Genomic DNA, 26,649 nt, shown 5'->3' with positions numbered 1-26,649 from the left:
TGTCTCACCTACTCAAGACAATACACAAAGAGAACAGCCAGTTCTGGGCAGGAGACCCAGGGTAGGCTGATATGCTTTCAAAATATGCTGAAATGCCTTATGTATGAATGTTTGGCACTTAAACCTGTCATTACAATTCCCTTTTAATTCAGCTGAACACAACCAATTGCACTGGGCGATCAGCTGCTGAGTGGCGGTTCATGCCAACACTCAGTCCTGCGAAGACATCACTTTGCCGTCCTCATCCTGCCGTGGAAGTGCCTACAGGAGCAGTGGGGACCGAGTGGGCCCTCAGCTGCTCAGGTGAACCAGTAAACCCGGCAGGTGGCCACGCGGCAACCGGCACCTTCCCACAGCACTTCCCAGAGTGTGACGATGCGTCGGACGTCTTGCCCCTGTACCTTTTGCGTGGTCTTTATCCAGCTGGTTGGCCACTTTCTTCCATTCTTCCATCTGTTCTTGAAGTGGGTTTATCAGACAATCAATTAAAGCACTTTTACCACACGGGAAAGAAAAAGAGAAATTAAACAGATGCATTCTGTTGTCGAGCTTTACATGTGGTTGTCAAAACAAACCTAAATCACAATTACCCGAAGCAAGACAAGGCAGCGTAACAAGCCGATGTTCCTTATCTAAAGCCGCCAGCTTTGCAGCAGCCTTGTTCTCAGAACACTTTTCAGTGACCGTTGAGAAGCTGTCAGTGTGACTACTCCGGTGCTTGTATTAACAAACCAAGTTGGAGAACCATGGGGGTCATGCCTCTGGCTGTACAATAGGAGCCACCAAAAGGCAAAGACACCTGGGCCTTTCCCAGGTGGAGTATGGAGACTTTGCAAGTGGGGCCCTATCATTACTATTTTTCAAAAAGACTCACAAGGCTCTGATGTGCGTGCAGAATTCTAAGTCATAAATGTGCACTCATCGTGCACAGCCTGGAGAACAAAAAGGAGACACCCGGGAAATTCTCAAGCTGCATTGCCCACTCCTAGATCACTGAGGAGTGAAGAGATCTCAGGGTTCACCCCTTCATTTTGTGCAGTCTCCCAAACGGAACTGCGTGAAACTGATACATGCATTGCTGATCTGCGTGGGAAAGAAGGTCCATTTTCACTTGAACATTGGTGACTCTAAATCCTGGAACCAGCCACTGCTATCCCCCCCATTCTGGGAGGTGGCAGGCTGACAGGAAGCTGGCAGTGTGGAAGGTTCTAGGAGCTGCCATAGCCCTCTCAGTGGGTCCGGAGGAAGCACACAGGGCCTGGGGACGGGGCAGCATGGCACACATCACCCTCTAAAGCCTGCAGCCCCTCTTCTAACAGGCTCCTGCGGGGTGGCGGGGGCCCCAGTGGGAGGACCAGCTCCTCACACTGCTGGAAGGTGAGGAGAGACCCACGCAGGTGCACAGAGAAGATCCAAAGGAGAGCGTAGGCTCCACGGGGCCAAGGAGGTGGCTGTCTGCTTCTCTGCTGCACCCCCAGTGCCCAGACCAGTGCCTGGGATGCAGCGGGTGCCCAACACATATACATCTGATGAATCAACAGAGGCAGAAAAAAGACAGGCCGTGGGATTTGGATCCTGTGGGACGCCAGTGCCTCTCAGGGTGAGTTACGCCGAGTATCACTGCTTCCTTAACCTGAACTCAGCAAGGGCACCGGAGACTGGGGTGAAACGTGCTCCTCACCTCGAAAACTGCCTCAGCTTGGCTTCTATGCTTCTATGCCGCATGCACATCCTGGTGAGAGCGGATCCGATTTCCCGGGTACCACCTGAAAAAGCAACAGAGGCAAAGTTGAGGGATGGGGGACAAATAGGAATCCCTGAGATCTTTAGAGAAGTTTAAAAACAAGTCAGATCTCACCACACTGTAAAAGCTAAGCCACTGCCTTTTAAAACTGCTCACCATGCACATATGTGTAACACACATTAACATATGTATATGTACAACGACATATCTGTACATCACCAAACTCAGGTTACTCTCACTATATATGATACTCTTTGGTATTTCCATTCTATCTGATGTTTTGTTTTTTGTAATGCTGGTTGTGGAATGCTGGTTTCCAGAAATTGACTTTACAACTCATTAGTCATGACCTGTAGCTTGAAAAATACTTCTTATGAAAGATGACCAAAATAGTATCTGATGTGCAGGGGAAAGCTGCAGGGTTTTTTTTCTCCACCTCTGACAAAATAATCCTCTTAGCATTATTTAGAATAGCTAAGGAGACCACTCTAGCTAATTATATCAAGATGCATATTCTAGAATGCAAGTAATTTGGAGAATAGCAAAGTGAAATAATAAATGAAGGAAAATGAAATAAAGCAAAATGAAATAATAAAAGACATGTTTCATTTTGTTTTTGTTTTTGTTTTTTTTTTTTTGGAGACCACGTCTCACTTGTTGCCCAGACATGAGGGCAGTGGCGTGATCAGAGCTCACTGCAACTTCAAGCTCCTGGGCTCAAGTAATCCTCCCATTTCAGCCTCCTGCGTAGCTAGGACAACAGGTATGCAACACCATGCCCAGCTACCTTTTTTTTTTTTTTTTTTTTTTTTTTTCCGGTAGAAACAGGGTCTTGCTATGTTGTTCAGGCTGATCTTGAACTCCTGACCCAAGCAATCCTCCTGCCTCAGCTTCCCAAAGTACTAGGATTACAGGCATGAACCACCATGCCTGCCCAATAGAAGACTTTAAAAACAGGTTTGAGTAACACCAATGAAAGAAATCTTTTAAGCTCAGCAAATGTCAAAGCAAGTTACAGCACAGTTTTGAGTTTCCCGGAATTCTCATCATACTTTTCCTTTCAGGCACACCCTTCTCTAAGATTATTTTTGAATTTCTTCCCTTCCTTCCCCTTTTTGGAAACAATGCTTGAATCAGCATTTACTGGAGCATGGTGGGGGAGCAAATTGTAACCACAGATGGTAATTCCTCACTGAACACTGGAAGGTGCAATTATAAATGTTACGAAAACACTGGAGCTTGTGAAATTGGGGAAAGTGTCAAATAAAGCACTATTTTTAACAGACAAAGCCTTTAAGGGAAAGGCACAGGAATTTGTGGCAGGTCTAACCATGTCAAGTTAACGAAAAAAAAAATTCGCTCTCATAGTAATACTTGTGACATTATTATGGGTTGTGTTTTCCTCTGCCCTCTCTTGTAGAAATGCACATTTGTTGTTTCATTTCCACCTGTTTTCCACTTTATTCTGCAAAACCCATATGTTCCTACATCCAAATAACAATCACAGCACATTACAGATACATTAATATTTCTATATTTTATTTTAGTCTGAAAATAGAAATCTTCTCAGGATAATTCTTCCATTTCTCTAAAACAGGGTTTCTCTAAACACTATGGACATCCTGGGCTGAGGAGTCTTTGCTATTGGGATGTCCTGTGCATTGTAGGATGTTTAGCAGCTTCCTGGGCCTCCACCCAGCGGAATTCAATAGTAGGCTCCCTATTCCCCACCCCCAGATTTGTGACATTCAAAAACCTCTCCAGATAGTACCAACTGTTCCCCGGGAGGCAAAGTCATTCCCTGTTGAGAACTACTGCTGTAAAAGAACCTGATCAAGAACTAAATGTTACCGGAGTCTGACTTTTTAAATGGCCAGAAGACTTTTAAAAATGTTGCCCTTTGGCTCCTGGCACCTGTACCCCATGGGTCAGGGGACAGATACTGTGACCATCTCAGCATCACTATTTAGCACAACTCACACCGCTCCACCAGGCAGAGCCAGCAGAGGGTGCTGTTTCCACATACTCCACGCGCGGCCTGGGCTCTCTCCAAGTTCTCTTGAGTTTTTATTGCTTATAAGCAAGAACGAAGAACGCTTTATCCTTAGGGAAATATCGCCTATTTTTCCTGGGCCTTCATTTGATTAAAAGTTAATAACCTGGCCACACAAGGAAATTGGCACATTTATTCACTGCTGGTAGGAGTGCAAACTAGTACTTTCCTAGAGGAGCACTTAGCAGTGGCCATCAAGAAAAGCCTTCAAAATATGCACCCTCTTTGACCCTGCAATTCTAATCCTAGAAATTTAACCTGAGGAAATAATTAAAGATGAGAGCAAGTCCTTACCTATGAGTGCAGTCATCACAATGTTGTTTGCAACACTGGAAAACCGGAAACAAAATCCCACTACAGGGCTCTAGTTCAATCAACCATAGAACACAGCCACGCAGTAGAATAGCAAGCGGTCATTTAAAATGTTGGAGAACAATGAACAATGCTTAAGGTCATGCAGGTCTTTCGACAAGCGACTTGTAGAGTGCTTAGGACGTGCAGGGCTCCGGTATGAGCACTCTGCACACATTAACTCATTTCATCATCACAACACTCCCAGGCATGTTGGTACTGTGATCATCCCATTGCATAGACGGAAGTGCCTCGAGTAATTTGTCCAAGGTTTACACTGCCGGCAAGTGGAACTCAAACCCAGCCAAATCTCCAGTCTGTGCATGTATCCACTCAGCTATATGGCGCTTATTCCAGACAAAGGGAGACGGCAAGCAGCAGAGATGAGGGCCTAGAAGGAACACTACGCCAAACCTGCCTGTCTGCGCACTGCTGTGGGGGTTAGCACTTTATAGCCAGCTCTCAAATTTTGGTTCCTGCACCTAGCACTGCCTAATTGGTACCCCAGGGATTGAGCCCCATCCTTGTTAAGCTGCTGCAAAGAGCTCAGGGATGGTGAGCCGCTTCGTGGATAACCTATGCCTAGATTTCCTCAAAACAGAAGTATGAGGTTGGAAAGGATCACCTCAAAGGTCAGTTCCCCAACTCCGTTTCTCTGCCCCATTATTTCTGTCGCCTTCCCAGATATTTTCCATAGATTGTCACTGGTCATTTATCACCCTCAAGAAAGCCCAAGCCTTCTCGGTAATGGCTGGACTATGGTACAATATAACAAGAAGTTTCTAAACATAATGCAAGGGCTCTACCGCTGTGCCTCTGCGGAACAGCAAGCCGTAGAGAGGAGAGGAAATAAAGAACCACAAAGAAAACTTCCAAACAGCAGTGCCTCTGTCCAACTGGCACGAGGGCAGGAGCCAGATGACATCCTCTGTGGACCCCAGGACTCAGCCAGAATTATTGCTGATCTCGGCAACATGGGGCACCCTAAAAATAGACCTATCTGTGGAAGTGCTTGAACATCTTCTGCTCTCCCTAACCCTTGCTAGAATTAAAAAAAAAAAATCAGCAGGTTTGAATAAGCTTCAGAGGAAACTGGCTTGAGCTACAAAGACAGAGCCGACATCTGGAAGAGCTCTAATTTGACAATGAGAATATTTATGGAATCGAATGGCTGGTTGAGGCACACTCAGCAGCTTGGGAGTAAGGAAAATTCTTACTTCTGTATTTCCAGCACCCAGCACTAGTGTTGAATGAAGGAACCAACATTTGCCATTTTGAGAGCAAATCACCAGCCTAGCACTACCAGAGACTGGGTTTGTCTTCTATTATCCATAAATACTTGTGGATTAACACATCTTCTATGTGCACAAATAAAAGATGCAAAATAAATATAAGATGCTTAATCTTAGAAAAGGTCTATATAGAGTCAAGGTAGCCTAGAGAAACAATGCTGTATTAGTGTTCTATTGGTACTGAAGTACCACAAACTTAGTGGCTTAAAATAACACAAATTTATTATTTATTATCTTAAATTTCTGAAAGTCAGAAGTCCAAAATCAGTTTCACTAAGCTAAGATCAGGTACTGACAGGGCTGCATTCCTTCTGGAGGCTCTGGGGAGGATCTGTTTCCTTGCCCTTTCCAGCTACTAGCAGCTACCTGCATTCCTTGGCTTGTGGCCCCTTCCTTCATCTTCAAAGCAAGAGGTGAAGCACCCTTTCTCCTCAATGGCCTCTGCTTCTTTTCTTCCATCTGTCTCTGGCTCTGACTCTCCTGCCTCCTTCTTATAAGAACCCACCTGGGTCATCCAGGATAACTTGTGTCAAGACCCTTAAAGTAACCACACCTGTAGAGTCCCCTTTTGCCATGTATAATAGTCACAGGCTCTGGGGATTAGGAACATGGACATCTTTTGGGTGCCATTATTTTGCCCACCAAAAAAGGGTAAGCTATAAATCTGGGGGTATAGAAGGGCATGTGGTTGACTCTCCAGCTCCTGTTCATCTTCAGATGGTTACGCTGGGCCCATGAAGCTACCTCCAACCCCTCTGGCAGTGGCTGGGTTGGGAAAAGACATGGAGAGAAAGGTGCCGGGGAGGCCTCTGGGGGAAGTTCCCCTGGTATTTCCAGAAACACACCCAGGGCCCCCACAGGCCATGAACAAGGAAGCAGGCTGCCCAGCTGCTATTGTCAGACATCTTTATGGCATGGGGACACCTTAGAGTGATGCTTGTCCTGGGGACAGAAGACAGAAAGAGCCTGAGTCCCAAGTGACCTCTTGTAGCTGCCACCACGAGCCTGCTCTTCCTCTGGGCCTGGCACTCCCATTCTGCAAGAGCATGCATTTCCTCATTTTTAAATCCACTTAGATTAGGTTATTTTTCTTGCCAGTTGAAAGGAGAAGAGAGAAGACAGCAACAGCCTCTCATGCTTCCTTCTAGAACGAGGAACCAACCATTGCTAAAAGACATACCGTCAGTCATTGCTGCTGCTGCTGCTGTTGCTACTTAGAAACACGCAAACACTTTATGGCAAAAACCTTAACTCTGTTCAATGCAATGTACAAACTTTTTCCTATAACAAGCAAAGGTCTTTATAATAAAGTAGCACAATATCAGTCACTGATCTAAATGCAATGATCTGTAAGGGAGACGGCCAGCAGAAAGCAAGAAGTAAAAAGGGCTGGATGTCAAAGTGTGAATGCTGGGCCACAACTCTATTTTGCCCACAAAGACACCTGCACATTCCACAAGCAAATAATGAGTACTGTTTTCGCTTCCTGGGGCTGCCATAACAAAGCGCCCCAAACTGGCTGGCTCACATCCACAGTTCTGGAGGCTGAAAGTGTGAAATCCAGACTTAAGCACTTCTCCCTCTGAAACCTACAGGGGAGGACCCTTCCTGGCCTCTTCTTTGCTTCCAGCGGCTCAGGCGTCCCCTGGCTTGCAGCTCCGTCATTCCAGTTTCTGCCACCATTGCCACACGCCCGCCTCCTCTGCGTGTCTGTGTCCCCACGAGACACCTGTGAAGGCATTCTTCTCTGTGTCCAAATTTCCCTCTTCTTATAAACACAACCAGTCATACTGGATCAGGGCCCACCTTAATGACCTCATCCTAACTTGATCACATTGGCAAAGGCCTCATGTCCAACGAGTCCCATTCACAGGTACCAGGGATTCAATGTATCTTTCCGGGGGGCACAACGTAACCCATAACAAGTATCTGCCAGGCAGCAAGGGCTAAAGTGATTCCAAAGACAAAGACAAGGGCCTGGCCCTTGAGAGAGTCCCAAACAGGGTACTTAATCAAATTGCCTGCAAGGAACACAATCTTTACAGAAACCAGGTGAGGTAGGTACCATCATTACTGTTTTATAAATGAAAAAAAAAACAAAACAAAGCTCAGGAGGGTTAACTAACTTGCAAAGAGCCACAGAGCTGGTAAGTGGTAGAGTCAAGGTCCAAACCCTATTTTTACAGACACCAAAGGCTCTTTCCCATTAAGACAAGCTGGAGACATTCCCAACTGAGGACAAAGAGACACATTAAAGTCACAAACAGAATACAAATTGTTTGATGCATATTTTGGGGAGGGGGGCAGGGAGGAAATAAGGAAAGCAAAGGCTCCTCCCTGCAAAGTCCGACATGGCTAAACCCTCCAGACTGCCACTTGCCACAGTGGCTTTGCAGAGACAGGCGGGACAGCGGGTACATCAAGTGGCATTGTCCCACCCCTCCGAGCTGCCTCATTTGCAGGCAGCTTCCATCTCTCCACGCGGTGGGGGACTAACAGGCAGGCAGTCGGGGTCTGCAGAGCAGGCAGGTGGTGAGCTCGGACTGAAAAGCCTTTCTGTCAGGCCGGGCTTCTGCTGCGTGGAGGGGAAGGGCCGGAGGAAGCGAGATTTAAGAACTGCTTTGGACAGAGCGCACCGCTACAATAAGTCACTGTGCATCTCAGCTGTCCCTCAGAGGGCTCATATTGTTGGGAGGCTCATTTGGAGTCAGACAGAACCGCTGGACGGGAGAATGCTCCTGGCACCTCTGCAGGAAGGGGTCCAGGGCAGGGCGATTCAGCAGCGCAGGGGGTCTCTGTCTCCGCTCTGTTGACATTTTGGACCAGATCATTCTTTGCTGTCAAGAATGATCATCTGTGTGTCCTGTATATTGTAGACGTTTTGTAGCAGCCCTGGCCTCTACCCACTAGATGCCAGTAATACCCCCAAACCTGATAACCAGAAATGTCTCCAGATATTGCCAAACGTCCCCTGGGTGCAAACTTGCCACTGTTGAGCAGCACCTGCCAAGGGGAACACGTGTCCTTCTCCCATGTAAGCCAGGCCTCGCTGACCCTGGTGCTGGGCTTGGGGAAGCCACAGTCGACACACTCATCTGTCACCATCCTCCGCGCAAACACTCACCGCAGATGCTATGAAAAGCTGTTAAGCTCACCGCCTACCCCCACCTTCATAAACACAGAGGTAATAGACATCTTGTGTTCTCATAATGAAGAAAATATTCCACTTGCCATTAAAGACACATTAATTTAAAGACACACAACTGACATTCCCCACAAAGTCAACAGGCACTACCTCCCTCTCCCACAGCCTGAGGGACACATTAATTCAGTGAGAGGCAGCTTATGTTCAAGTCCGAAGTGTCGGAAATATCCAAACAACTATGAGCGGGAGCCCGAGAGGCCCACACCCGGCAGGACCTCGGGCAGCAGCAGACCCGCCATCTGTCCAGTTGGGAAGACCTTGGAGGAGGAAAGCGCGGTGGAAGAAGAAAGCAACCTTCAGCTGGGCATGGTGGCTCACGCCTGTAATCATAGCACTCTGGGAGGCTGAGGTGGGCGGATTGCTCGAGGTCAGGAGTTCGAAACCAGCCTGAGCAAGAGTGAGACCCCGTCTCTACTATAAATAGAAAGAAATTGGCCAACTAATATGTATAGAAAAAATTGGCCGGGCATGGTGGCGCATGCCTGTAGTCCCAGCTACTTGGGAGGCTGAGGCAGGAGGATTGAGTCCAGGAGTTTGAGGTTGCTGTGAGCTAGGCTGACGCCACAGCACTCACTCTAACCTGGGCAACAAAGTGAGGCTCTGTCTCAAAAAAATAAAAAAATAAAATAAAATAAAAAAATAAAAAATAAGAAAGCAGCCTCCAACCACTCGATGGCTCCTGACTTCTCTCTGGACACCAGTCAGCAACGAACAGCTTGCCCCCAAGTGTCTCTCTAAAGACCTGTGACTGCACACGGAACGGGAGCCAGGCAAACCTAACCCCAGTGAGCACTCCTCGCTCCCCCCTGCTGGCGTACTTGCTCTGGAAATGCAGCTTGCCTCATCACGCAGGCAGGATTGCTTATTGCACCCACTTGGCTACAAGTTCAAAAGATCTTAGAAAGGTATAAATATATAGTTCCCAGGCACGTAACCACCACACACACCACATAATGAGTGTAGGTGCCCCTGTGACATACTGTATCAAGAATCTTTTTCCAAAACACATCGGATCCACACCAAAAACTTACCTATTGAGGTCAGTGGCTCCCTCCTCCCCTTTGACCTTCAAGAGTCCTGGGGGCTCCTTACCAGCCGTACCCCCAGCTTTCTCCCCACTCCTTGCCACATACTTGGGTGGCGCGCAGACCCCAAGCAGCCTGCAAGCCACACAGTTTCAGTGGCAACAGTATTCTCACCATGGCTAACCCCAAGTCTTGGCACGGACTCCTTACCATCTCCTGAATTAGCAGGAGGATAAGCAGTAGAACCAAATGGTTGAGAGCTCAATTCTGAAATCAGGCAATGTGGCTTCAAAGCCCAGCTCTCCCATGCACTGGCTGTGTGGCCTCCGCAAGGGTCTCTGACTTGCTTAGACTCAAGTGTTGATGGTTGTACTCCCAAAAAAACAGGTAGGCCAAGCAGTGTTTCATGCCATCTATGTCGCATAAACCACCCCCAAAATGTATCATCTATGATTTTCCGTGTGGGCTTCTTGTGAAACAACCAGAGTATCCTAGATTTTTACAATTTTTGGTAAAAAATGAAGCAATCGTTTACAATTGCCTCATCCATACTTAATTTGATGGTGATTATTATTATTATTATTTTTTTTTGGAAAAGCAACTTGCTTTTATCTTTTCCTTCTAAACATTCTACCTATTTGGTGGAATCAACATCTTGATTTTCACGCTCATATCCCAATATTTATGTGCCTTATAATTAAATTATTTAACAAAAGTCTGTACAACTGTCACATACAGGTTTGGATGCACACACACCGGACTCTTGGATAAGCCCACAATGCAGGTGGAAGAAGTGTGTGCCCATCCCAGAGAGACACATACCAACTGGGAACTTACTGAAGGCAGGGGTTGGTATATTACACAGAAAATAAGGAGCACTAGTTACGTCAATGAGCCAATTAAGCACAGCTCTGACGTAGCAATAACCAGCCAAGACCTACAGGAAGGCAGAGGCCAGGGTAATTAATTCTGGCTAGGCTGGAGCGTCTGACGCACTGTTCGCTAGACCATCACCCTCCACTCCTTCCGCATCTAGTGCCACCCTTCTCCAAGGAACTGGCAAATCAGTCCGTGGAGGGCAAATTAACAGTTCTAAGGGCAGCTTCCAAGAAAGCCAGAAGTGTTCTTTCTTCCCAAACATCTCAGAAGACAAAAGGCCTGGAACAAGTGGTCCAGAGGGCCTGCCTGGGAAGGTTCTGTTCGTACTTATTAACAGTTTTACACCAACAAAGTAGTTATTTAATGGAAATCAAAGCTGGAACACCGAGAGGCTCATGGAGAACCAACTCCAGCGAGCATCCATCTTCTGCTGCCACCCCTTCAAAACAGGCAGGCAGCTGCCCTTGGCTAAATAGCTTTGAAGGTGTCCCTAGCCCCAGATCTCCCTTGGCTGTTAATTTTTATATTGCAGAGCTCAAAACAGTTGCATCACCAGCTGCCTTCCGGCCAAGAATGAAAAAGAAAGCTCCTACTGAATCCAGTGCTTCGGACTGCCATGGGACACTCAAGGCCACATAGGGACATGTCTGCAATGGCTAACATTTTAGTTTCAATATATGAAGAAATAGTCTTTCTCTCCTTCCCCTCAAGCCTCTGCTCGCAGAAGCCCAGAAGTCTTGAAATGTCAGGGGTCTTTTCACCTTGACGGTGGGCTGGAGGACTGCCCGGGCGTTGCATCACAGAAGCGGCCGCAGCATGCGTCAGCTGCCGCTCTGGCTGGACGGAGCAGGGCATGGCTGGGTAGACCATCTGCCGCCCTGGGGGATGCCGGGAGGCCAACACTCACCACGGCTGACACAGCTCTGCTCGTGTGCACTTGAGCATCAGGCTTGACCATGAAGCCAGGCACCCTCCTTCTGCAACTGAGCTGGTGCATTCCAGATTCTTTTATTTTACAACATGAAGTGATGATGCACAGTCTTTGAAAGGGAGAGTAAAAGTGTTTCCAAATGGCATCTGAGTGTGAGCCTGAATTCTATTAAAATAATAAAAGAAGATGCTCAATTCTTGTTCCTGGAAAAGGTCAAGCACGATGTCCTACCTAACAAACACTACGCTTTACCCAAAGATTTAGTTCAAGAGGCAAAATCTGAAAGGTAGACAACTATAGCTAGAACAATAAAAAATGGATCAGTAAGGAAACTGGGCGCTCCAGGCCAGTGGCTAGCCAGACCTCAGCTAGAGAGGTGGGTACACCTGCCAGAGGCTTTATAAAATAGATTCCCCAGGTGACCTGCAAGTTGGACCAGAGGAACCCTCTTCCCGGCAGCCAAGATGCTGGAGTGAGGACAGGACAGCATTCCCACACTCGGCTGATTTTTAGGAAATGCTATCTTGGTCTAATTGCCGTGATATGAAATGAGGAGACAGACCCTTGCTCTCACAGAGTGGACATCTCTTTTCCTAAAATTGGAAATGATGGATTTTGATGGTGACCCTAGAGCTGGAAAGTGCCTTCGAAAATTCACAGAGCAACAAACCAGCAGTCCCCTTGCCGTTCGGCTCCACTCTTGCCTTTAATTAGCAGGTAGTTCCCACTGCACTCAGGACCTCCACGCTTGCTGCTGTTTCTCTTGTTCAAGGAAACTCACCGTTGTTTTTCAGCCACACATTTGTGAGAAAGCTGGTTCCTGTCGGGGGACCGTCATTTTCATTAAAGGTCAAAGCCGGTGCTCAGGATATTAAGAACATCAAACTAACAAACTATGTTTCTTCTGGCTTCATCAACACTTTATTTTGATCCTAGGGTGTGGAGAGATGGACAACTGGGAGAAAGTGGCATCACTGGATGCCCTGCATTTGTTTAACTAGGGAGGGGAGGGAGAGAGGGAGACACAATGTGTTCCTGGGGTGACACATTATCACAGAGACTATATACCACTCACGCTGGACAAGTGTCCTCTCTCCACTCAACAGAGACATTGGTCATACGTAACTCACCGAACAGCATCCTGATACTTTATGCTAGCCTTGAAAAGAGCTTTAAAACTATCTGAACTTTTTTGTATGTTCCATTTAAAAGAGCACCTAAATGTTCTTGCAACAAACATGCAATCTGATCTCAAGGAAACTAACAGATGAGAAACATGAGTCCTTTAAGCTGTGGACACAGGTTCCCTAGGACAAAAATGAAAAAACTTAATAAAGATTTTCAAAAATAAACCCTTTAAAGCCCTCCCAACAAAGGAAGTGCAACTTCCCTTTCGCTACAATGGCAATCCTAACAACTCGCTTCAATCTTCAAGGAAGAGAAAAAGACATAGAATTTCCTGTTCAAAAAACTGTTTTATTCAGCTGCTGTATATAGCTGAGTATGTAATGGACACCCCAGCTGGTGTTTATGGGACGGCTAATACCGCAAATTCAGCAAATGCTGGGCAGGGTCAGCGTCACGGTTTTGGAAGACACCATTGTGCTCACACTCGGGGCGGAAGACACTGCAAACTGTTATCAGATGACAGTCTTCCAGCCAGTCTCCCACTTCTCGGGCTCTCCTACTTCACGACTTTTCAAAAAGCAGAGGAAACAAAACCACACACAATCCCACCGCCATCTGGCAGCTTCAGACCAGCAAGCACGAGATTTTGGCATGCACAGCACTGGCAGCCACAAAGACCGATACTCCTCTTTCTTTGTTGCTGTTTTAAAAGCAAAGCGAGAATGATAATACGGAAACACAAAAATACGGACATGCTCCCACTACGGGAAGATCGTATTAGGAGTAAACACATTCCGACAGGGATGCTTCCCTGTCTTCATTTCCGATGGTGTGGTGCCTGGCTGCACAGCCCTGCGAGGGTGTCACCTGGGAAACGCCGGCTGGCTCCCCGACATCTGCTACTATGAGCTCCCACTGCTGTGGTCTGCCTCCACCACGTGGGCGCAGAGAGAGGCTCGCGCCGGAGCCAGGCTTGAGTGACTCGAGGACGCCAACTCATGCCAGCAAAGCAGATGTGGCCTGATGTATAAGCCACATGTCGTATTCTTAGTTCACAAAATGTAACTGTCGGGTAGATAAGACGCTCACAACTAGCTAGATCAGGGCATTATCTCCCAGGCAGCCTTTCTGCAATGTTAGATAATTTAGAAGGTGGCCTGAAGGATATGGAATCAGAACTGTGTTTCGGGGGTCAGGGTAAGAGCATGCAACATCCGTCCTCACTCCAGATGGATGTCCCTATGCTGGGACCCCACAGAGCAAGGCCTTATGCCCCCTCTCACTGGTCTCTTGCTGGGCTCCTGCTGGGACCCGAGCTCCCTGCAACAAACATCTATCCTTAAAACCTCTAGTAACTTAGACTCAGCTTACATGCACGTGTTACTAGCCTAAGAACTAATGCAATGAAAACTTTTAAGTAGATGTTCTCAGGCACTCATTCCTCTTCCTATTGTCCTCCCGAATCATTCTCTTCCCCACACCTATTTTAGTAACTGTGTTCTCCTAACAGAATGCGAGGAAGGAAAGTAAGTGAGGAGGAATGACTGAACCTGACTGCTGCCCAGTCATCAACTGAGCCCAAGAGGAAGTTGCCAGAAGGCAAGGGCACTTTGGGCCACAAGGGCTGCCCACATGTCCTAAGGGCGAGCACGGGGAGCCAGAGGAACACAGTGGCCTCCCCTGCTCCATCCAGGTCATTGCCCAGCCCCACAGGACCAGTAAGGTCTGGTGTATTTCTGGTGTATTGCCACTGTGCTGTGTATGTTCTGGCTGCCAATGGCTGTTTGGTCACTGGGCCCTCATGTTCCTTCCCTCTGCCCTAGAACACAATTAGTGTCCTAATTCTTAACCATTAAGGTCTAGGCAAAAAGCTGTCTCCTTGTTTTTTAGAATGAGTTCTTCACAGACAAAGGCAGGGAAGGTAAATGAGTTTTGTGTCCTGGGTTACTTCTGATCAGGCTGTAACAGATGCCTGTAGTTTTGTGTGCGGAGTCCTGCCTGGTTTGAGATTCAAGGTCATCTAGGGAAAAAGCGTATCTAACTGCTAACCTAATAAAGAATATTCAGATCAATGTTTGGTTATTCTGCCTGCCTTTCAAATAAAAGTAGATATCTGAGTACCTACTATGTGCAAAGCATTATTAACAACAGGATAGTGATTCTTCTTCTGCATGAGCCATGCACAAAAGAAAAAAAAATGAGAACAAAACAAAGAATCAAGTCTTTTTATTTTAAGGCATGGGGCTGATACAGACCTCAAAAGTCCCCATAAGGTTGAACAGGGCTCATCATAATGTTCACAATATTCAGAACATATTTTTTCTGGAAGATAATTACTAACAATCTCAGGAAGCTTCAGGTCCCCTTACACGCTGTAAGAAAATCCCTCGCAGGAGCAGATCTGTCGCCATGACAACAGTCACTTGGCTGGGTATGAAGAAGGGTGAGGGCCCTACCGAATGTATTCTCCACAGTCAGCCCTGGGATTTTGTAAAGCCACTTTCTGAAGAACCTTCAACATCCAGGAGTTGTGGAATCTGAAAGCTGAAGGAGACCTTAGGGGTAACTCAGTTTAGCACGACACCAGAATTTCTTCATCATTCTGCCAAACAGTCATCTGGATGCAGTGGAAACATCTCCAAGGCCAGAACACTTGCTCCCCTCCATGCTGGGAGGAAGAAGGTAGGGAGCTTTCCTCAAGACTCCTTGGAGTGAGGTGAGCAGAGGTACAGGAAGGGAGGGGTGGGGGGGGGTTTATTTGAGTAATCTTTCCCTTTCCAAGCAGAAAGCTGTAAGCTTTGGCAATGCCTGCAATAAGCTCAATGAGCCTGAACAAAACAAAAACTGGATGGAAGGTAGCTTTTCCTGGTTTTCAATACAGAGCTGGCTTCCAATTCCAGCCATTCAATGCCACCTGGAAATTCATGGCTGTCACCACTACTCTACATGGACACAGCACCAGGGACCCTGTTGGTATTCTGTGAACTACGTGGGAGCCTGCACAGGAAAAACCACAACCATGTGCCCTGTGTCCCCATGGTATAGAAACAGTGCGTGTGCTGTGCACACATGTGCACAAACCCATGAGACAGACCACCAGCCCTTGACTCTTGACAGTCACCTCTCTCTGTAGAGCAGCACTGAAAACGACTCCTCGCAGGGCCCTTGTCTAGCAACTGTCATTTGAGACAAATGCACGTGGATTTTTGGGTAATTCACAAGGGAACACATTTGTGTAGATCAAGACTGGAAGAGAGGGCCAGGGAGAGCTGGGGGGTATTGCTGGGTGAGCAATTTGCATGACAAAAGTGGGCACAAGCCCCAGTGATGGAGAAGCCCACAGCTGGCCCATGTGTGATGCCACAAGGAGAGGCATGGCTCGCTCTCCACCCTTACAGGTCCAGCTGACCTGAACACACCACCTGTGTCTTCCGGCAACCTCTCTTTAAGTGAGGGTCCTCCATGGCAGGCACCTGGGACACTCTCCTGTGGGCCTACTTCCATTCTGTCCGTGGCAGAAGAGCCCAGAACCCGGGGCTCTTTCAGTTCGCCACGCCCCTCAGCTCACCACCCACTCGCCACTCCCCAGACAGCCTCTGCATCCCATCAGCATCTTTCCATCATCGCTCCGGGCTGATGGAGTGCTACCCGGGATCTTAAAGTGAGCTTAATGGCCCATTTCATATGAGAAAGAGAGTCCGAAATATTTAAAGAAAACAACCTGGTTATTTTGGACTCCAGTTTACTTAGTACCTTAATAAATAATCTCTACCATCCCAAAAGAAGACTTTGAAGAAATGAAAAGGATTTTCACATGACCTACGATGGTCCCCTGCTATCAGACACCCAAGCAGGCTTATGTGCAGAGAAGCGGATTTGACATGAAGATGGCACCTGTGGGCAGACACCTCTCTGGAACTTACACACACACCAGGGAGGGCACGGTGCCCTGTGGGCTCACAGAACTTCAAAGTGAGCTTTCCCACCATGGTTCCCAATCAGGAACCCAGCACTCAATTGGGGCAGAACCCGGCAAACAGTCTTAAGGTACTTAATCAGCCAGCTTACTAAAGTCTGAGGCAGGAATTAGCTCCTGCAAGAATTAGTATGGATTTGGTGAACATCCTACGGAGGTGACACGACACCACTCCAAACCAGCGGTGACAACTGGGGGAAGAAAGAAAGCACACAGAGCAGCTCCTGACCCCAGGGTAAAGAGTGGAAGAATGGGAGGAGTAGACACATTCCCATTACAGAAAAGAAACCGGGTTGTCCCCAACTGTGGGCTCAGTAGCTGCCATTTCCAGACGACTGTCCATGCCCACAGGAAATGGCACAGGCAGGCAGTCATTAGGTGAGAGTAACTGAAAAGACAAGCTTACAGTCCTTGAGACGCTGGTTTGGTTTAAGAGACAATTCCCCAGTTATCACAGAGCTGAAACTGACCTTTCAGGTAGAAATCTCGGCATCAGGGATTTTCTCTTCCGAAACAAGACAACAGGAAGACCAATGACATTTGAATGACTTCAAGTTTAAAGAATGTGTGTGTGAGAGAAAGAGAGACAGACAGATACGAGTGAACCTAAAGGCAGCAAAAGATTTGGTGGCCAGGAAATATAATAGTAGGTCACCAGATTAACACTGAATTGTATTCAGCCCACAAACAAACATTCACAAGTAGATTAATAACTGTTGTGTTAGAAAATGAGATAAAGCAAATCCAATTTTCTTATTTTTTAAGTTCAAAAGACTGAGACCCATGAAGTGAATTAAGTAAACAGAACAACCACTAAACAGCCAGGAATGTCTCACCCAACAAGCAGACAAAATCCTGCAGGCAGGCGACTGCTCCAAATTTCTATTCTCAAAAAGCAAGAGGCTGGGCGCGGTGGCTCATGCCTGTAATCCTAGCACTTTGGGAGGCCGAGGCGGGCGGATTGCTCGAGGTCAGGAGTTCGAAACCAGCCTGAGCAAGAGAGAGACCCCGTCTCTACTATAAATAGAAATAAATTAATTGGCCAACTAATATATATATAGAAAAAAGTAGCCAGGCATGGTGGCGCATGCCTGTAGTCCCAGCTACTCGGGAGGCTGAGGCAGCAGGATTGCTTGAGCCCAGGAGTTTGAGGTTACTGTGAGCTAGGCTGACACCACGGCACTCACTCTAGCCCAGGCAACAAAGCAAAAAAAATAAAAATAAAATAAAGAAAGAAAGAAAGCAGGGCACAATACTATTATTCCAAGAGGAGAGCTCTAGGGGATGTTTCTCAGGCCCTGGCAGGATGACCTGATTCCCGAATGCAAGAGATGGCATTGGTCACGCATCTACACCCGGGCCCTCGCTACACCATCTCCCAGTCCTCTCAGCAGCTCCATGAAGACCCTCTCACACACGAGGAGCTGCACTCAGAGAGCGGTACAATTTGCAGAGGGCAATTCAGCTGAGCAGGAGTGAACCACACAAGCTACGATTTGGGGTTCTAGAATTAGATATCCCTAGTCACTGTTCCAGCTCTCCCCCCGACACTGGTCTAACCGTGGGTGACATCCATCCTGAGTCTTAGCCTCCTCAGACCCAACAGTACCTCCTGAAGTACAAGAAGTGCCCCTTCCCAACCAGACAGACAGACAGCCCTACAACTGGTAATTCAGCAACTCAGGGGGAACTGCCAGGCCAGTGCCCTTCTCCTGGTCAGTGGCCTAGACGCTGTGGCAGCCGGGTCCCCACGCTTCGACCTCCAGGGTTCTCCCAGCCTCTCCTCAGTGTCACTCTTCCCTTGCTACCATCAGAAGTGATAGCCCAAAGATCCTCATGGCTCTGGGCCACATCTGCCACCAACCAAGCCCAGAGTGACCCTTTTGTGTTTCCAAATTCAGGGCACAGATAAACCAGGCCAAGAACCAACAAATGGGCCATGAACTTGCAAATGATCTGCCATGATGTCAAAGGGGCTGCGAGATCCTAGGCTTCTGCATGCAACAGGTAAGAGTCTACGGCAACGAACTGCAACGCAGAGCCCCAGGCCTGTTTGCATCCATTTGCTGGGAAGCTGCTGGAAGCGCCAGTAAGAGCACTGGCTCAGGCATCTTCTCATTCTGTTGCTGTTGTCAAGTGTGCCTGTTTCAGGCAGTAGAAACACCCAATCACTTTATTACCTGAGCTCGGCCCACCAACATGCTTCAGGATGTCCTGACATCCTGTCTGTGGCCGCATGACGTGACTCAACCCCCGCATGTCGGTGCTGGGCATGGCCCATGCAGAAACAACACCATCGGTGGTCACGCAGGAGAGTGAGATGCGTAGGCAAATGGGCACCCTACACTGTCACGGGGATTACAACAGAGCAGGAACACAAACAAAGAGGGAAGGGCAGGATCCCCCGGGGCTCCCCGATATCCTCTAACATCACCACTTTCTGACTCTGAAGAGATTTCTGTTGCTACAGCTTAGAACTTGAGTGATGTTCTCAAGGACAGAGCTAAGCCTTTCTCAATTCAGCCCTTGAGCAAGGCGCTTAGCTGTTGAAATCTTGATTGCTTTTTCATTTCAGATTTGGAGCTCCTTTATAAAAACAGGGATTGATTAATACACATTCAGATTAACCAGGCTTTCATCTAGGGACTAGCATTTCATCCGACCTCTTGGCCTGCCACAAATCCTCCTGGTTTTCCAATCAGGATTACGCAAGTAGCACACTAACAGCTGGAAATGCTTTCTGGTCAGAGCGTCTACCTCTACCACACATGCATGCGTGTGTCAGGCTTCAAGTTCATGCCTGATGTTCTTCCCAGAAGTCATTCCCAGAATACCAGTGGCAAGAAAATGATTTGCAGGGAGGCCGGGTGTCGCTTTCTCTGCTGTCCAATGAAGGAAACAAGGAGCTGCCTGTGTGTGTGTGTGTGTGTGGGGGGGGGTTCCCTGCCTCTTGCTTCTATTTCCAGGAGATCAAGAACCCACCCAAGAGCCAGCAGGACCCCCCTGGAGGTTTCCCCTCCAGGCCACAAGCAGACATTCAGGGCCAAAGCCATTAACTCCTTTAACCCGTGTACCTTCATTTTCCTGCCAATGATAAAAAACAAAACACTCAGTTCTTCCACTGCTTATGAGAGAACCACAAGAGCTGGGAGAGTTCTTGAAAATTCATCTGGTGCTGCAGAAGGGATCTCGCCTAAACCAGAGACTTTCAAAAGAGGAATTCTTAAAGCGGCAAAGCCTGATTTTGATTTGAGGTGTTTCAAATCAAAGGACAAGAGGGGAGTGCAGGAGCGCTCTGCACACTGCCAGTTCCCACAAGCCCCTGGTCCCCCTCCCTGACCATGCCACCCAAAATCACAGCAGATCCAGAGTTCAGTGACCTCAGAGATCTAAGACAGTCACTTGGCAAAACTGACCGCCATGGTTTACGTTCCTCACTTGGGGCAGCAACCTTGCGCCAGGCAACGCGTATGCTCTATTTCTAATATCCCTGACAGCTCCATGCGATGGGCACGAATATTCCCATTGCAGATGAGGACAGTGAGGCCCAGAGACTGCAGTGCTTCTCAGAGGTGGCCTGGCGCTTTGGCCCTCATCTCACTTTATTTCTGGGAAGGGGACTCTTTATGTGGGCTATGCACGTTTTCTCAGTCCTGTGTGAAGAATGATGTAAGAGTATTCCTTCCAGTTAGTATTCTAGAATATCCTCAAGCTGCCTTTGTGCAGAGAGGATAAGTAACCCGCCCTGGGTCACACAGCTAACATGCAAAGGAGTGGAACTTCGGACCTCGTTGCATGCTTCCAAAGCCCATGCACCTTCTACCAGCCCCCACGGCCTCTCTGACCTAAATCCCGTAGGCTGCTGCCCGGGCCCGGCCACTTTACCCAGGCATCAGTGGAAGCTGAAGAAAACTGCCCACCATCCCCTGTACCAATTTTTCCCCAGCAAGTGGACAGATACCCCAAACACACTCTTCTGTTTCACAACATTCCTGGCCTCCATTCATGGCAAGAGCAAGCAACCATTGCATCGTTTCACACAATCACAAGACGGATTTCCAAAGATGACATCACCAGGGCAGGGTGTGTGTACCAGTTTTTCATATTTAATCCCCAGTTGACGAAACTAAAGCTCGGGCAGCTGGCGGAGCGGACTGGGTGACCTGCTGTGGAAGCTACCCTTGCTTTTTACACACTACGGCCAGGGCGAAGGACAGCAGAGGAACGGGAGCACAAGGGCACTGCTTTCAATCCACAGGGACACCAAGGGGGAGGCTGCCTACGTGTGCCTTCTCCACACGGGCTCCGCGATGACCGTAAGGCAGCTGCCCCCTTACTTACGACGAGACAAACACTAGACAAGAAGAAGCGCCTTTCCCAGACACACGGGGAAAAAAGGAGGTGAAAACAAATATATAAAGTATCCATTAACACGCAGGCTTAAATACAGTTCTAAAGAACAAGGGAGAACAGATGCGAAACAACCTCAGACTTGGTGACTTTCGCACATCCTCAGCACGGGCTCACAATAACAGAATAACATTTTAGGATATGATGGCTGGAAGATCTAAGGATTAAGTGCTTTGCTCCTGATGACTTGGACAGATGTTTACTAAGTTTGCCTTTCTAAAATTTTCTCGTAGGTGGTTAACGGAAGGTAATGAATATTCATGCAGGGAGGATTTCACCTGAATTTCACGGAGTTGACGTCTATTAAAGTTAACAGACAAAAAGGCAGAGCTGTGAATGTTCTTTTAAACTGGCATCTCAGAGTCTTCCCAGGAAACAAAATCATCACAAGCTGCCAACACACGCGCTCCAGGTGACAGGCATCCTGGCAGCTCCCGAATGTCTGTTCCTGCGGCTGCTCGCCTCTCGGCTCCTGGACACGCCGTTCCCGCCACAGCCGCGGTGGCTGCCCTTCTCGCGGGCTCCTCTGCACCTCCGAGACCTCACCTGGGCATCACCCAGATTGAGCAGCACTCTGCCTCCAAGGGAGCCTCCTCTCTATCCGACCCAGACCTCTGTGCCCCACCACATTGTCACACTGTCCTGCCATCGTCTCTTTATTTTCTGTCTCCTCCACCAAGACTAAGCTGCCTGTGGGTGGAGCTCCCATTAGATGCCCAGTGCCTGGCATGGAGCAGCACTGCAAAAATATTTGCTGAATGACGTTAAAAGGGAAGGGTGGCTTATGCCTGTAATCTCAGCGACTTGGGAGGCCAAGGCAGGAGGATCGCCTGAGGCCAGGAGTTTGAGATCAGCCTGGGCAATACAGTGAGAACCTATCTCTATAAAAAAAATAAAAATAAAAAAAAAATAAAATTAGTGGGGCATGGTGGCACACGTGTAAAGCCCCAGCTACTTGGGAGGCTGAGGTGGGAGAATCACTTGAGTCCAGGAGTCTGAGGCTGCAGTGAGCTAAGATCTTGCCACTGAACTCCAGCCAAGGCAACAGAGACCCTATGTCTTAAAAAGAAAAAAAGGGGTTGGGGGTGGGCGGGAGGAACAAATCGCTGGGAAATACAGGAGCCAGGAGGTGTCATTAAAACCAATGGGAACATAAATTTGCACAGAGTAGCTATGGATTATCTTTTCAGACGTATAAAAAAAAAAAGTGTTTTTGAAATCTCTAGCTGACTGGGGATGAGTGCCATGGAATTCAGACTCCTGGAAGGGCTCCTAGGTCATGTGGCCCAACATCTGCATAACGCAGGAAACATGTGCCTCTTCTGTGCGGAGTCAAACACATTGCTGACACTTGGTCATCCCGGCAGATGCATCTCCCTTAAGGGCCATCGGCTGCAGGACCGATTTTCAGCCAGAGAATAACACGACACAAATTACAGCAGAACTTTCTTTCTGTCCCGCTGCTTCAACTTTCTCTGGTTCATCATCTTCAACAGATGCAAAGAAACTTACGAGTTAGGGCTTCATACCCAAAGTTGGGCATTTTTGTACTCGGGAAAATGAAACACAGCCGTATTCTAAAAGGAATAGCTTTTGCTCCTCCCTCTAGAAAATCTACGGCATTTGTGGATGGCATTGGACTGACTCTGTCACTCCCTAGCAAGGTCACGGCATGCAGTGGATGCTCAAAATATTTCACGGTTGGTCTGTTAGCAACATAAGCCCTGTGTCAGCCACACACCCGCACTTTTGAGGGCCTCAATTCCAGCCTCCTGAAATTCCCGTCAAATGGTACAAAGAGGAACACAGGCCGGAGTCACCTAAAAACCTAATTAAGTCAGTCTAATAAAGCTAAGACCCGACCATAGCCAAGGACAGATATTACCGTGGCAAGAGGTGCTTGCTGCCTTGTTAACCCAGAAATAACGCTAAGGGGAGGAAAAAGAGCCATGAGAATTTTAAAACACCTTTCTTCTTCTTGCATGAAAAATTAAATTAAATTAAAAAGCAGAACAATGGAATTTCAATGCCTCACCAAGCTCTGATAGAGTAAAGGAAACAGTATCCCAAATGACTGGACAGGGAATACAATTTCTTCTATTGAACAGGGCTGTCTAGGTCAGAGGCCATCCTCACCCACATTCCAGCCCTTCCCGGCATCCCTCTGGAGAATCAAGACCAGGGAAGGCCAGAAAAAAAAAAAAAGCATAGCTGTCCTGATCCCCTGGAATCCCTTCATTGATAAAGGCAACTTCTAACAACTTATCTTCCTTCCCAGGTATCCCTTTCTTCCCCATTCACCCACCCAAACCCACAAAGGAAAGAAAACAATGACGCCACTGCAATCGCCATGACTCTGACCTTTAGTTTAAACAGGGATCTATTTTTTAAGGGCCAGATAAAAAGGCAGGTGATTAGTTTTCAACATGAGTCACAATATCCCCACAGTGAAATAATTCAATTAAATATTTAATGGCCTTCGGTTTTGTTCAAGGCACTGTTCATGACAGCCTTGTTAGCCCCGGCCAGGGGGTCAGGAGGGGAGTAGAAGCGGCCAGGCCCCTGGGAGGGGCCAGGATTCCCTAAGCAGGGATGGGAAAGCCAAGACCAGGGCCAGAGGAACTGCTATCCCAGCATTATGGCACTATCCCTCAATCACACGAAAACAGAGGCCTTGACCTCTTGGTAGACGAGTTCTACCACTCTTCCCAGAGAAATCCTTCTCAACCCACGGAGGGTCAGAAAACTTCAACCAGAAAAGTGCGATCTGCACATCTGAACTGTGTGTTTCAGCTTTGGGATCAGTTTTGCTTCTCTCAGGTGATGGGCCACCATGAGCTGCTTCACTCTCAGTTAAGAAGACCCTCCCTGATGTAAAGAAAATGTTGTGTGTGTGATATATGTGTGCATGTACATGTGTGTGTGTATAGATTATGTGTGTGTATGAAAAAGATCCTGCCATTTACCATACAGCATGGATAAACCTGGAGGTTAGTATGCTAAGTGAAATAAACCAGACACAAAACCACAAAAACTGCATGATCTTATTTATACGTGGAATATTAAAAAAAAAAGTTGAATACATAGAAAATAACGGGGTGTTGGGGGAAGGGTGGAAGAGGAAAAAGAAAGGTGTAGGTCAAAGGATACAAAGTTACAGATTTATAAGATGACCAAGTCTGGAGATTTAACTGTACAACTGTGAGGACTTCTATAATATTGTATTGGGGATTTTTGTAAGAGAGTAGATTTCAGGAGCTTTTGCCATCCAAAAAAAAAAGGCAACTGTGAGTTGACAGATATGTTAATTTGCTTGACTATAGTAACCATTCCACTATGTATATAAAATTGCATGTTGCACACCTTAAATATATACAATTAAAAAAAAAAGATGACCCTCCCTGACTCGACTTGTCCAACAGAGGGTCAGAGTACAGATGGCCCCACCCCTGCATAAGAGTAAACAATTCAACCCACTGGCCTTTGTCCATCCTGTCTGGAGGGCAAGTCACAGGGATTAGACGAAGTATTCAAGTGACATCTAATCCAAAGGATTGTTTCATCTGAGGGACTTCAATAAGAAAAGGTTCCCCACACTCCTTGCTCTGGCTGGTTGAGCAGTTTACCCTATTGAAAATCTTTAACATTGACTGTATTTGTTGTCATTCGAACTTGCAGAAAGGTTTATCCTTCTTACAAAGGCCACACGCAATTAAACTGCACGTATTTGTGTTCATATGCACATATTAAACTGGCACATTTCCCTAGACATGTTCCATTAAGGTCTGGATCAATTACCTTTGTGAGCAGCAACCTGGGAAGGCTAAAATTATTGGAAAACATGGGTAGGCTCAATTTTGTGAATGCCACATTTTCTCTTCACCAAACATAAATAAATCTGGCATCCAAGATAGTTTGGTGCCCAGATCCTCCCCGAAAACCACTTATCTGCACAATGAACATTTGTTGACTTCATAAATTGGCCCAAAAGAATGAAATTTACAAAATTAACCGCCCAGTCTAAGCATTTGGCTTTAAAAAAAAAAAAAAAGCACCTAAAACACTGAAGCACTTTCTAAAATTCGCTGTTACCTGCCCCTTCCTGGGAAGATAAGGACATTGCTTCCTCTCTTCTTGCCAGCCCATCCAAGCCACAGATCCGTTGACGGATCCGTGCCGGGAGGAGAGAGCCTTCCCTGCAATCCCCATTTCACTCGTGCACATACTCAAGAAGGCCTGATGCTGTGCAAAGACCTGGAGAGGATAGAAGAAGAAGAGGACAGCCCCTGCCCTCAGTGAGGGGACCCTAGTGTGGGAGAGGAAGCAGCAGACACACACTATTTATTTTATGCTATCAAAGAGCTCTAAGCCAATGGCACAGTGTCCAGATAGCAAGTACACATCTTCTTTTTGAGCAGGGCAGGGACATTTTCAGAAGATTCTCAGCCCAGGTTGTAAAAGGAGAGATGATGGGAGGCCTGGACCAGACGTTCAGAGAGCTGGTGACCAAAAGTGGTCTAGACTCAGGCATCGATATGAGAAAAAGGAGAGGAAGGGATGGTGGAGGGGAACCACCGGGGGTAATACCCACTCAGCTTGACAGCTGGAGAGTGATGAAAGAGGCAGGGCATGGGATCCAAGCGAAGTCTGACATTTTCAGGCCAGCTAGCCTGCACCTGGGAGTCCCGCTAACAGATATGGAAATCGGGAGAAGGCAGTTTGGTTTGGCTGAGTCTCAGGTGCCACGGGCACGGCCAGATATGCCCGCACTGCGCCAGCCATGTTTGGATGGTGCTGAAATAAATGTGTGTCCAGATGAATAGAGACCAACCAGCAGACAGTTGGAAACAGGAGCCTGAAGCTGCAAGAGGTGGATTTGCCCAGAGCAGGGAGGTGTGAGCACAGGGATGAATGAGGCCTACACACAGAGCTGTTTGCCACCCTCCACATCACAATGGCAGATGTCTGGCAAATGCCTGGCAATTTCCTGACACTCATTGTACTTGTTTCATAGATAAATGCTCTCGACGACATGCCCACATTTCCCCAGCTACAGACTTCGGCGGCTATAATACAGCACGTGCCACAAATCTGTCAGGGCTTGGGTGTGTGGATTTCAGATCCAAAAATGCAAATCTTCCCTTTTCAGGGAAATGGTTTTCTGGGGAGGGTTCTGGGCTTGGGAGCCAGAAAGGAGAAGGCATTGTGCGAATGGTTGTCATCCTCGTCTGGTCTGTCAGTATCAGACTCATGTCCTGGCTCTGCCTCTCTCTAGTTACGTGACCCTGGAGAGGACACCTGATCTCTCTGAGCACTGGTATGCTCCTCTGTGGAGTGGAACTCTGTACCTGCTCTGTAAGATCCTTGTAAGAAGAATCTGAAATAAATGACAGGAGAATATGCTATTAAAATGTAAAGCCCTCCACGGGGCAAGGGTTTCTTGGCAAGTAGCTGGATCCTTCTAAATCTATGCATTGAACCTATCAGAACAATTCTGACTCATTCTTAAAGGCAGAGCTACAGTCCGGAGAAATGAGTGCATGGTTGAGGTTCTGTAAGGATCACAAAAGCTGAGACTTCAGACAGACCAGCACTTTGGGACACAGACTTTTCAGTTCTCCAACACAGGCGGCTTTCATGGCCAAGTTCAGCTGG

The 26,649-nt window shown here is 47.5% G+C and overlaps 1 protein-coding gene across 11 annotated transcripts in view; it reads right to left on the bottom strand.

Moving 5' to 3' along the window:
• Nucleotides 1-26,649, bottom strand: part of MTSS1 (MTSS I-BAR domain containing 1) — a 154,891-nt gene that overhangs the window by 34,989 nt on the left and 93,253 nt on the right. For all 11 annotated transcript variants that reach the window (XM_076005038.1, XM_076005037.1, XM_020289012.2 and 8 more), the window contains exons 4-5: nt 1,682-1,766; nt 402-493 (exon numbers count right to left, since the gene is read on the bottom strand). In XM_076005038.1, coding sequence (XP_075861153.1) covers nt 402-493; nt 1,682-1,766 — 177 coding nt within the window. The remainder of the gene's footprint in view (nt 1-401; nt 494-1,681; nt 1,767-26,649) is intronic.

Source organism: Microcebus murinus, chromosome 7 (genome assembly GCF_040939455.1).
Source record: "Microcebus murinus isolate Inina chromosome 7, M.murinus_Inina_mat1.0, whole genome shotgun sequence".
NCBI classification, from domain to species: Eukaryota; Metazoa; Chordata; class Mammalia; order Primates; family Cheirogaleidae; genus Microcebus; species Microcebus murinus.
This window is presented reverse-complemented; position numbering and strand designations above follow the sequence as displayed.